Here is a 12,302-nt window from a genome sequence, read left to right as displayed (position 1 = left end):
TTCATCGACAATAAATCACATACAAATAATGACTGATGCCAGATGCTGTATAGGATAGTTGATCCCAGACTATATTTATATAATAAGTAACGTCATAACTACGACATGCAAACCATGGAGTAGGTATTTGACAGCATGGATAAAATGTCATACCTAATAGCCTGGAATCGGGTTTCCTGTTTATAGTATTTTATAAATGTAAATTATTGAATTTGGGTTTATTTTGTAAAGAGCAACCGTCAAGGGTTCTCATTGGTGGGTAGGGTTGGGGAGAAAGAAAGCTTAATGGCAGGAGAACCAAAAGAAGAAGCAGCAAGTGCTAAAGTTTACATGCAGTGTGATTTTTGTTTTTAGTGGAAATGGAAACAGATTATGATACTCTTATGTCCTTAGCAAGTCTCCTCAGAATTTCATAATGTCTTCTCCAAGTAAAGGAAGTGTGAGTTGAGCTTTTGAAGGTTTTTAGTAAGTTTCATCCCAAATGGACAAGTGGTTCTAGTGATGCAAAACTCTAAAATGACATACATAAAATCGATGTGGGATAATAACCTTGGTTAGATAATACAGTATCAATAGTGACCTTTTTGTACTGCTTTTAAAAAAAAAAGATATGGTATACCGACTGTAACAGTAAACCTGTGGTGCTGTAAGTGAATTTGACTGTTAACACCGTCAATGATTTAAAAGTTAAGACAATTGGTGGTGTAATGAAATATGTAAAACATACTATGCTAAACCGTGCTAGAATGTATTATTTTCTTTTTCTGGTTGTTTGTCAAACTTCCAATCTGTATGTGATGAATGGACATGTAAAAAGGTAGGTATAGTAGGTGTTCAAATCAATTATTCAGTAGTCCTCCGATATTACGAATTATGCTTGTCAACTTTAAACTCCCTTTACTTCAATGTACTGAATGTCCCACCGTTTCCCTTTCTTATCTAGAACTGGCAATTCTGTGGACCCTTAGCCAGAACACTGCTTGAGGTATTGGATTGAGACAATAAACAGGTTTAGGTTTAGAACAGAAAGCTATCAGAGCTGTCATACTTATGTTTAAGAAAGCTGCAATATGTACACCATGATCAGGCATTTTCATTTTATAATTTTGTTGTGAGGAATACACTGAAAAGTACTAAAAAGAGATTATTGAATTCTAAATGTTGGGGGCGGAGGCTGTATTCACAACAAAATGGCATTAGTACTGCTCAGACGTCAGAAGGACATTAGCTGACAAGTCTCAGATTCTAGGTCCTACTTAGTGAGTAAAGTGTGATGTGTATTTTAACACAGCAAAATACGACATTCACACTATAAACACACGTTTATACGGTCTACATGTAAATTCACCAAATCTTAATTTTAAACTGGTATTGTCATTATAACTTTAAAAACAAAAATGAGGCTATTCCAATATAACCTAACACCAAATGAATGATTATTATTGTGCAGTAAACACTACTAAACACAGTGGTGGTAAGTAAATTGTAGACAGACTTTAAAATGAAGATAAATGATGTATTTAAATACACTACAACAATATGCAAACCATTTAAATCACAGATTTGCATGATGGCTCCTTAAAATAGATTAGGAAAGCCTAATTAAAACTGAAGTGCCATCAGCGAGCACGAATGAAACCAGAGAGAGCATGTAAACATTATTTGTATTGCTCAACACAGGCCAGTTTATAGACAGCATACTTATCTCCATATATTTAATAATTCAACTTTGTTCGTCAGTGAACAACTAGTAGCTATGTTTGCATGCATCACATCACATGAAAATTCCCAAAGCTACATAAATGTGCCTCAAAAAAGTGCAATTTATTAACAGGTTTTTTAAATTATTTATTTATTTTTAAGCTTTTTTAATTTTTATATTCAGATGAGCGCTTGTGTGTAAAGTCCCTGATGAACCTTTATGTACTTCTAAACCTCAGGAGATGCATTTACAAAATTGGGCGATACAAGCATGAATGCCTGTCATTTGGCTTTTAAGGAAATAAGGCAATTACCAATCTGTCTTGCTGCCTTTAATACAGCGTGCAAGTCTTCATTCGCAGCCGGCTGTTCCTTCTTGTCTAGATGTTCATTGACAAATTGGACAATCTTCTTCCACGTAAGGCCAGCCTTGGAAAACTCTTCTTGTCTCTTTAACCGTTTAGACTAGAAATTGAAAAGAAAATATAAATATTATATTTTTTAAAGAGGAACACCCATGTCCCTAGATCTATGATGCACAGAAAAACAAGATAGTTTATAAGGGCTTCACGGAATGCAAGAGGTACACAAGCAAAGCCCTGTTCACACTTACATTTTTTATACCAGTATTGTTGCGGAACAGTATCGCAACGTCTGTTCACACTGGAGTTGTAATCGGTGTCGTACTGGTATAACTGTACTGCTATGAAACTCAGACAATAGCATGTTTTGTACCGGTACAGTGGTGATACGTCTCGGAACAGATCAAGTGTGGACAGGTGGATCGGTACAACAACAGAACAAGGCATGCACTTACACCAGAGGTATTCTATATTCCCAAGATTCTGAACAATGCCTTTACTTCCGTCATGTTTTTTTAATGTATAGTTTTTTTTTGGTTTTTTTTTTATTTACAGATAAGTTACAGTAATAAATTATTGAAGTGAAATTCACATAAATGGTTAATAACTAAAAATGAACGGCTAATACTAATGAATCCAAGTTCTATAATTGCACCTGTCTACTCTGGTACTGTGCTCAGAAAAGTGCATTTTCCTATGGATTACGGTATGTCATCATTACCATGGCTTATGTTTTTCAGCAAGACACCCTGGGGAAGAGTAAAATAGACTTCACAAGTTTTTTATATTTTTAAGCATCGATAAAATAAGCTCAATCAGACACCACTGCATTGACTCTCAATAGAAAAGCTCTCTAATCCCACAACCCTGTGCACGCAGCGTGACGGAGGTCCCCATAGTGAATCAGTGGAGTCGAGTATCTTGGTGTAATACAGAATGTCTGATATAAGTGTATCAATATAAACCAGGTTAAATGTGTACAGGTATATCACAACACTATCGGTCTTGTACTGGTGTTGAAAAATGAGTTAGGACAAAAAGTGGGATCATATCGGTATATTTTAAACCCAAACAAATGTAACCAATATCGTTCTGATACAAGTGTGAACAGGGCTAAATCTAACCAAATAGCAAATCACAGCAAGCATCAGACTCGGTGTACTTGCACTCTTAACCAGAAGATACCGCTCTCATGCAAAATGCAGATACATAACAAAAAGTATGTCAGTGACACAACTCCCCTGCCAGCTAATAACAGTAAATACTGTCTTTTTAAATTATGTATTGGGTTTTAATATTGTAACTTTTGCCATATTTTACCAGGTGCATTTGGCTCTTATCCCTAATAAATGATGTTTAAAATTTCCAATTGTGAGCTTTAATTCACGATTTACCCTTAAATTAGTGAAAAACATCAAAACTACAAAGTGCAAAATGTAAGGAACAGAAAAATATTATGGTTCATTCCGTGCCAACTCAACGAGTGCGTTGCCAGTCTCATCTCATATTTTCCTAGAAAAATTCACCTGGGGGTTTTCAGACACACTAAGTTCAGAAATGATAGCCATTATTTTTTTTTTTTTTTTTAAATGTCCCCTTTACCTGTGACCTTGCAAAGGTCAACCTAAAGTGAGAAAGGGACCTCGACCAGAAAAATCACCCTGGGTGCAATTTAGATGCTACTATCATGTGTAGCACCTCGTTCTACTCGTATTGAATAGGGCTTTTCAGAAAAAAATACTAGGAGCACCCTACTCACTTCTGGCAAATTGTCAGACGAGGGGGTACCTGATGAGTTTTATACGAACTTCAGCCTAACCCTTTACCTTGTATGTGGGTCCTAAAATGTAAGTATTGCTGCAAGAACCTTAGGAACCAGTCTTCCAAATTCTGTGAAAAACTTTTGGTTTTAAGTCCCACCACTGGTCATTAAACCCCCTTGAAATATGAATTTTTGCTATTTGTACCAAGTTTACACCGTAATAACTTGTGTGAGGGGGACTCCAAAAAATCACCCAAAGATAAGTTTGGATACATGTTAATGAGATCTACAAGCATCAAGCAAAATATGTTGGTATCTGAGGATTTTGGATTTTTGGCAGATTTTTGAAGTTGCATTTGTCATGCATTCAAGTATTGCTTAAGGTCACTTTGGTGAGGTTAAAGTACCACATAGTTCTATACAAACTGGCTATTTCTTCAATTGTGCATTCTCTGAGGATTAATCTAGAGGAAAACGTAACAATGTGGGCTTCCAATGGCACTAGCTTGGAGCTGAGGGGTTATGAACTTGCATATGGGACTTGGGACTTCATTGTTATGATGACACATTTGAAACTACCAAAACCTTACTTAGTTGGATTTTAAAAACCAAAAAGTGATAGTAAAGTTTTTTTTTTTTATAAGTTGTGGTGCCTACCTAGGGGGATAATTGATTGACTGACACTTGCTGCATTCTCATGCTAGCCAATCAGTCAATTTCAGGCACAGAGACAGGTGTATTTAAAATAGTGCTGTAAACAGGGAAGTTTTTTTTTTTTTTTTTTTTTTAAGAAAAACCGTGAATTTAGTTTTTAAAACCCAACTAAGTAAGATTTGGGTAGTTTCAAATGTGTCATCATAACAAAGATGTCCCATGCAAGTTCATAACCCCTCAGCTCCAAGCTAGTGCCAATGGAAGCACATACTGTTACTTGTTCCTCAAATCAATCTTCAGAGAATACAAAGTTGAAGAAATAGCCAGTTTGGACAGAACTATGTGGCACGTTAGCCTCAAAGTGGCTATAAGCAATGCTTGAATGCATGACAAATGCAACTTCAAAAATCTGCCAAAAATCCAAAAATCCCTGGATACCATAATATTAAAAAAAAAAAAAAAAAATGGCTATCATTTCTGAACCCCCAGGTGAATTTTTCTAGGAAAATCAGAGACGGACGGGCAACGAATTGTCCCTTTTCTGGTTGAGTTGGCGTGGAATGACCCTATATTTTGAAACAAAGCCAAAAATGGCAAAAAAAAATGTGACAGAGGCCAACAGTTTACTCAGAGTAAGCATGAACATTACTGAGTTATTAACATAACTAATATTAATAAAAATGCAATGGTTGAATTGAATGAGGTTATCGGAAAAGAAGGTGGTTTATATATTAGCAACTTTAAGCATGTCAATGTTGTCTGTTTTATCTCTGACTAACTTCTTTGAAGTGTTTTAGAAAGGCAATATTTCTGTAAAAGCAGGGGATATTTCCCCAATTCCTAATACAAGAAAAGATAATACTTTGCAATGTTTGGAGTACTTCACAAAACAATACTCTTTTTTTCTAAAAGACACATACATAATTCAAGATGTAAGCAGTTCAGGTGGCTGAACCTTATTTTCTGCTTCAGGATTTACTATACCAGTTGCATTAAAGTAACTATAACACAATGAATATTTTAAATTAAAATCCATCACATGCTCCGCATAATTTAAGCCTCAAATTTCATATCAGTTTGTGCCATTTCAGGTTTTCCTCTGTGCATTGATAGTAAGTTATCAGCAGAAAACACTTGCAGATCTATGGTGTAATTAAGCAGACACTGGAATGGCTCAAATGCATCAGGAGTGTTAAGTTATGCACTAAAGTAGTACTGTATTTCCATTTTTTTTTTCTTTACTCAAAACATTTCACTTTAGAAATAACCCACCTTTAAATCACAGGGTTCCTCTGTGTAATCATCTTTCCTGCTGACATTTGAAAAGGAGCGTAGCGCTATTGTAAGACGTGGTTGAGCCATCTACCCCTCAATGATCCATAGGATGTAAAACGAATTTATACACAACTTGTAAAATCTGGAGGAAAAAAAATTAGACACTGATGATAATGTTTTGGGTTGGGGATTAAAAAAAAGGGGGGGGGGGGCTATCCAAAACTGACTATAATTTTGGCAGGTCAACTTGTTCTCTGTGAAGGTAAATGCAAAACAGCATTTCAAACTAAACTACAATATTTTAGCTGTTATGTAACTTCAAAAAATACAGAATTGACATAGTAATCAGAAATATTAAGAACACTAGATATAATAAAGTATCCATTTAATTTAAGTCAACGGCAAAATATAAAACGAATGTTCCAAATACCATCAACAATAGAACTTTATTAATTTTAAAAATACGTCATATGCAGTGAATGGTGTGACCGAAGCATGAGTCAGCACATTCGGTTCTAATCTAAATCTGGTTATGTTAAACCCAAGGTACAGTAGATACTGCTGTATGAACTTCAGTTTTGAACTATACTTTTTAACAAGTGTGACAGATATGCTGGGAAGTGTATTGAGCGTTTCAGAAAATAAATCCCAAACAGGTCCCTCCACAAACCTTTTAGTTTTGGAAGTCGAATTACAATTCCCCTAAACAATTATGTTACATAACCGAGTGCATAAGCACTAAATCGACTTGTCAACAGTATCACATATTGTTTTGTAACCCACCCCTCCAAAAAGTATAACGAATTCGCGTGTTTTGTAGAGAACCTTAAAATAGCCAAGGCGAGATAGGTTTCGTTCTAGTAACAAAACTGAGACTGCAATGAGGTGTGTTGCCACGCACGATCATTTCATTTTCCATCACATAGGTTTCGATCAAATCATACGTAGGTACAGCAGCCAAACAAAATCATAAAATACATTAGCTGACAAAAGGTGTACTGTTCGGAAAATGTATTTATTTACATTGAAGTGCCGGTATACACGACTCGTGATTTGAACTACACACAGCTTGGATACTACTAGCGCCTATGTTATTTTATTTCTTACAATGTTTAAACTGTGTGGGTTAATACGTGGCTTCAACAAAAATATATTTCAAATAGTTAAAAATATATATCATATTTTACAATACAGGGATATAAAACTTACAGTCAGTCCACGAGATGCTCTCTGAAAACTTACACGTCTAGATGTAGTCTCTGAGGCTGCGCGCTTACCCGTGAGGATTTCTGGGAATTGTATTTCTCTAGCTCCACTAAATAATACAAAATAGAGGAACACACGCTCACTTAAAAACTACAATACCCAATTAACACGCTACTAGGAAGTGTTCCTGTATGAGTTACGGAATCCAATTCTGGTACAGTTTACAACTAGTGCAAGACAATACTAGACAGGTAGTAGGACACATTATTTAGTTTAGATATGCGAGAAGCAGTCAGCGTTTGTTAAAGGTATGCGGAATGTAGAGTATACTTTCCCGTGAAAAATACGTTGTTCTTTTTTAAAAATTGAGTTTACACAAAGATTTCAGATGTTAGCATTTGTGAGAAACTCAGTTATTGGCTAAAACTATGGACATAGTTTGCTCTGTATTCTTACTTTTAAAAGATGAATTTAGGTGACAGGCGTCCAATTTTGATGGACACATTATCTACTGAGTTTCTCAAGACCCAAGATGATTTAATGACAGTGTGCTCATGAAGACTCTTTCATAGCACAACTGTTACAAGTTATTGAACATGTAACCTTTTCATTGTTACATTTTTACCTTACATAAGGTAAACCTTTTCCATTTTACCGTATGTTTACAAACCATTTCAGAGTCATGGCAAAAGCTTGAACATGTTAGGTCTCTAGAAGCTGTATTAAAGTAAGAAAAAAGAAAACGAGGCCAGTCCAAATTTCATTACATTTCCAAAAAAAAATAAAGGTTAGAAAAACAGAGTAGTGTGACAAAGTCTTTGTAAGTCCCAACCTGCAACACAGAATCTGCACTTGACTTATTTGTGAGGGAGCCACTCCAGTCTGTAATGCAGCCGGTAGTCCAGTCCAGGTTTTTACCCAGACCAGCTGGCACTAGCAGCAGTTCAGGGATTAAGCCGTTTCACCTGTACACAATTGTCTCTCAATTTGAGGGCTATATAAATCCAGAGAGAAGTACTGTCTTGATCCTGGACTGTGGGAGGCTCCTGCATGGCATACTATGCCAGTGAGCGAAAAGAGAATTAAAAGGTGTTTTTTTTTTCCTTCCTTCTTCTTTCCTCTCTATCTCTGTGGCTGAATGCTTGAAAGCAGATAGGAGAGACAGGTTCAAGACTTCCCTTCAATAAGACAGGACCCCATTAGTCCTGCAATTTTAGTTAAGGCTCCAGGGGATGTAGGCTTTGCTTTGTGTTTTCTTCTTCTGTTGATGTACTTCGAGTTAAAGGGCCACAGCCCCAGTTTAATAAAGGGATGCCGAGTGACTGTTTCCTGCCTGTGCCTATCCCCATCACACAGTGCAGCCCTTCTAGGTGAGAAGGTACAGCGACACTACCAGAGGCGCTATCACAGTAGCCAGTGCTGTATAAAGAGACAAGTTAAAGTGGAGGAATCGGCCATATATTTTACCTACAAAAAGCGTTATGTTAAAAAAGAACTAAAAGAAAATAAGCACAATGATTTCCTGGCATCTATTAATGTGACAAACAGCATTATAATGTACGAGAAAAAACGATTTAGAATGTATTTGAATTTTAAAATCCTTTCTAACAAGACTTTGTATAAAGGGAACTGTTCTTTGACAAACTGACTCAAATGTACTACTGCAAGTCTGTTTTCTACTTGGTTTGAAAACTAAGCTTTACATTAACAATTCTCAATCCAAGCCTCCTCTCTCTTGACAATTGATAGCAGTTGATAATGTACTATACAGTAATATGGTACACAACCTTCCAACTATTTCTTCCAATAGCACCCAGTGTATAAACAGACGCTGATTAGCATATAAATGGAGATGATCAATAGAAGAAAAAAAAACTGCTTTATTACACAGCTTGCAATTAAAGAAGTGCAAATGTGCTCTGTCATGTGACACTTGATTAAATCACCATGTTGCCAAGTCTATCAAATAAGAAATCTGATCCTGAACTAGAATGACTTGTTAGGAGACAATATTAACAATGACAAAAAAAGCATTCACATTAGGAAATTACATGAACACAAGTACTAAGACATGCCTCTACTGATGCTCAATATGTATCATTTTCTGGCCCCAAAGTTCCAGAACACCACTGGGTTAAAATGATCATAGTGAATATCCTTTTTAGTAATGTTTTGTATTTTCTGTAAGTATTCAGAGACTTTTTTTTAAACAAAGTTTTGGTATTAAATGTTGCATTAGTCAAGGTTTGATAGCTAAGGAAAAAGTCTTCCTTTAAGGTTTTCATGTTACATACTGTCTCATGGGACAGCCTTGTTACTTAGGCAACATTGACATGGTGCATAATAAGAAAGCTGTGTACAAAAAAGTACAAGGAAAATAGATTTGGTTGTTTATAAAAGATAAGTCAGAAATTGATTCTGATACACAATATAAATAAACCAAATTTCCTGTGCTTGTCAAGAAAAAATGAAGAAGCTAGACTGGATGAACCAAGCCAGTTTGGTACCAGCATCAAACACCAGAAACACTAGAAAAGCTAAATAATGCTCATAATCAGAGTCTTTCTATTTGCCTTGAAAGCACGTAGGCGGCTGTACCAGTCCAAACCCAAAGGACTGTTTGAATAGGATGTTTATTTATCCTCCTCTGTGTATCACGGATCGGTTCTGATGAGGATAAACATTGTTCTCACTGGTACAGGTCCTTGCCTATCTAAGTTCAGGGCTGTTCAAAATTAACAACAGCCACTATAACTTTTGGAGGGAATGTCGAGCAAAGTTTATTTGACAGAGGTTAAAGGAAACACCTGATAATTTTACAAAACTAAAACTGAAATATACAGTAATTCAAGGCCTCTTTCTCAATTTTGTTGGTGGAAGTAAAGCTGTGAAAACATGCCCCAATCCAAATACCTGTTGAAGAGTTTTGTATACCCTTTCTGGTGCAAACATAGCTGAAGGCGTTGCTGCCTGTAACCAATGAGATGAAACCCAAAATGATAGATAGAGTCCAAAGAGATTAAAAATGAATTGCTTTCAGTTCTGTGAAAATAAGACAAAAGTACTGGTGGAAGACTAATAATTATTTGTTTCCCCATAGCAGTATCATCCCAGTTAAGCATGATTGCAAACCAGACTTCAGGAAATTAAAATGTTGCTGGGAAATGCAGAATATTACATTTGCAAACAAAAAAATATATATATATATTCTTGCCATTGTTTGTAATTTTAAGGTCTAGCAACCCAAGGCAATCCTAATGAGACAACTGCATATTTTTGACAGGTGGTGCTTGTTAGAGATGATCAGGAAGAAATGTGCAACTACTGTGGTCTCACAGTTTGTAAGTGAAGGTTAGATCATGTCATGTAAATGCCTAGATTCTGATATGTAAAAGGTTGATCAGTGGTTGATTAACTGAAAAATGGAATAGATACAAAGAAATATCCTGGGAAAAGCAGGCATGGAGTCAAATATATGAACACCACCAGTAAAGAAAGTCAAAACAGCTACAGCTACACTGGTAAAAATGTGTTTTTTGTACTGGTACCGTTATGTATATGTGCAAGTTTACAATATTCTTCCTATAAACTGACAGAAATGTACTGAAAAATGAACTTGATAAAGTTGAAATGCTGCATTTTCTTTTCAGTTTGTTGTTAACAGTGTAGGATATACAACGGTTCTAAGTGGATGATACAAAAATAATCAAGGATAGATTACTCACAAATATTTTTTTTAATTACAAAATGGCAATAATTTGAAATGTTGAAAAGATCACATAAAAAAAACCTACTGAATGAAGAGGTCGCTAAACCCCTTGTATTATTATTAGTAGTAGTAGTAGTCGTAGTAGTCGTAGTCTATTTTCAACAGATGTCAGTTCTAGAAAGTTCTTCGGTGCTGAAGTCTTGTGAACTTATGGTATGGCTTTCAAACTTGTTGCTATTATTATTATTATTATTTATTTCTTAGCAGACACCCTTATCCAGGGCGACTTACAATCGTAAGCAAATACATTTCAAGTGTTACAATACAAGTAATACAATAAGAGCAAGAAATACAATAACTTTTGTTCAAGCAAAGTACAAGTGTGACAAACCACAATTCAATAATACAGCAGATAATAGTGATAGTTACATCAGGATATGATTAAATAGTGATAGTTACAGGATATGATTAAATACAAAGTACTACAGGTTAGACACTTGGCAGATTACAGTATTCTGAAATACAGGATTAAATGCAGTAAAATAGGGGGCAGATAAGAGCAAAATAAAGCACATTTACATGAAGGGTGATAGTGTCCCAGGATACAAACAGAGGAGTTCTACAGGTGCTGTTTGAAGAGGTGAGTCTTAAGGAGGCGCCGGAATGTGGTCAGGGACTGGGCAGTCCTGACATCTGTAGGAAGGTCATTCCACCACTGCGGAGCAAGGGTGGAGAAGGAGCGGGCTCTGGAGGCAGGGGAGCGTAGCGGAGGTAGAGCTAGTCTTCTAGTGCAGGCGGAGCGGAGAGGTCGAGTGGGGGTGTAGGGAGAGATGAGGGTCTGGAGGTAGCTGGGTGCAGTCTGGTCAAGGCATCTGTAGGCTAGTACAAGAGTCTTGAACTGGATGCGAGCGGTGATCGGGAGCCAGTGGAGCGAGCGGAGTAGTGGAGTAGCGTGGGCGAAGCGAGGCAGAGAGAACACCAGGCGGGCAGCAGAGTTCTGGATGAGCTGGAGCGGACGGGTGGCGGACGCAGGGAGGCCAGCCAGGAGGGAGTTGCAGTAGTTTAGGCAGGAGAGTACCAGGGCCTGGACCAGGAGCTGGGTAGCATAGTTGGTGAGGAAGGGTCAGATTCTTCGGATGTTGCTCAGGAAGAATCGGCAAGTGCGTGCCAGAGTGGAGATGTGCTGGGAATAAGAGAGGCAGGGGTCCAGGGTGACTCCAAGGTTCTTAGCTGAGGAAGAGGGAGAGAGTGTGGTAGATTCCAGAGGAACAGAGATAGAGAGATCAGAGGTGGGGGAGGAGGAGGGAAAGAAAAGGAGGTCAGATTTAGAGCCCATTCTCCTTTTTAACCCTTTAGGGTCCAAGCTATTTTCGCCTGTTTTTTGTACTGTTAGATTTGTGCCTAGCTCTTTAACTATAAAGGTTACAGGTACGTGTCATACGTGAAGTGAATGTGCACACACTGGGCTTCCATAAAACAAAAAAAAAGTAAAATCATCTGAAACTCATCCTGTTCAATTCAGATAACAAAAACCACAGAAAAAGACAGATGGTTTTTAGAAAAAAAAAACATTATTAATTGTTTGTAAAATGTCTTTTACCATGGCCACCTCAAATCTGACAGTGTACAATGG

The 12,302-nt window shown here is 36.9% G+C and overlaps 1 protein-coding gene across 2 annotated transcripts in view; it reads right to left on the bottom strand.

Moving 5' to 3' along the window:
* Window positions 1–7,061, bottom strand: part of ascc3 (activating signal cointegrator 1 complex subunit 3) — a 265,685-nt gene extending 258,624 nt beyond the window's left edge. The window contains exons 1-3 of one of the 2 annotated variants that reach the window (XM_059024632.1): window positions 6,997–7,061; window positions 5,752–5,896; window positions 2,016–2,166 (exon numbers count right to left, since the gene is read on the bottom strand). In XM_059024632.1, coding sequence (XP_058880615.1) covers window positions 2,016–2,166; window positions 5,752–5,841 — 241 coding nt within the window. In that variant the 5' untranslated portion in view covers window positions 5,842–5,896; window positions 6,997–7,061. Of the gene's footprint in view, window positions 1–2,015; window positions 2,167–5,751; window positions 5,897–6,963 lie in introns of both variants that reach the window. The other variant, XM_034003889.3, reaches the window with a different exon arrangement.
* Window positions 7,062–12,302: the final 5,241 nt, after the last annotated feature.

Source organism: Acipenser ruthenus, chromosome 5, assembly GCF_902713425.1.
Source record: "Acipenser ruthenus chromosome 5, fAciRut3.2 maternal haplotype, whole genome shotgun sequence".
In the NCBI taxonomy this organism is placed as follows: Eukaryota; Metazoa; Chordata; class Actinopteri; order Acipenseriformes; family Acipenseridae; genus Acipenser; species Acipenser ruthenus.
This window is presented reverse-complemented; position numbering and strand designations above follow the sequence as displayed.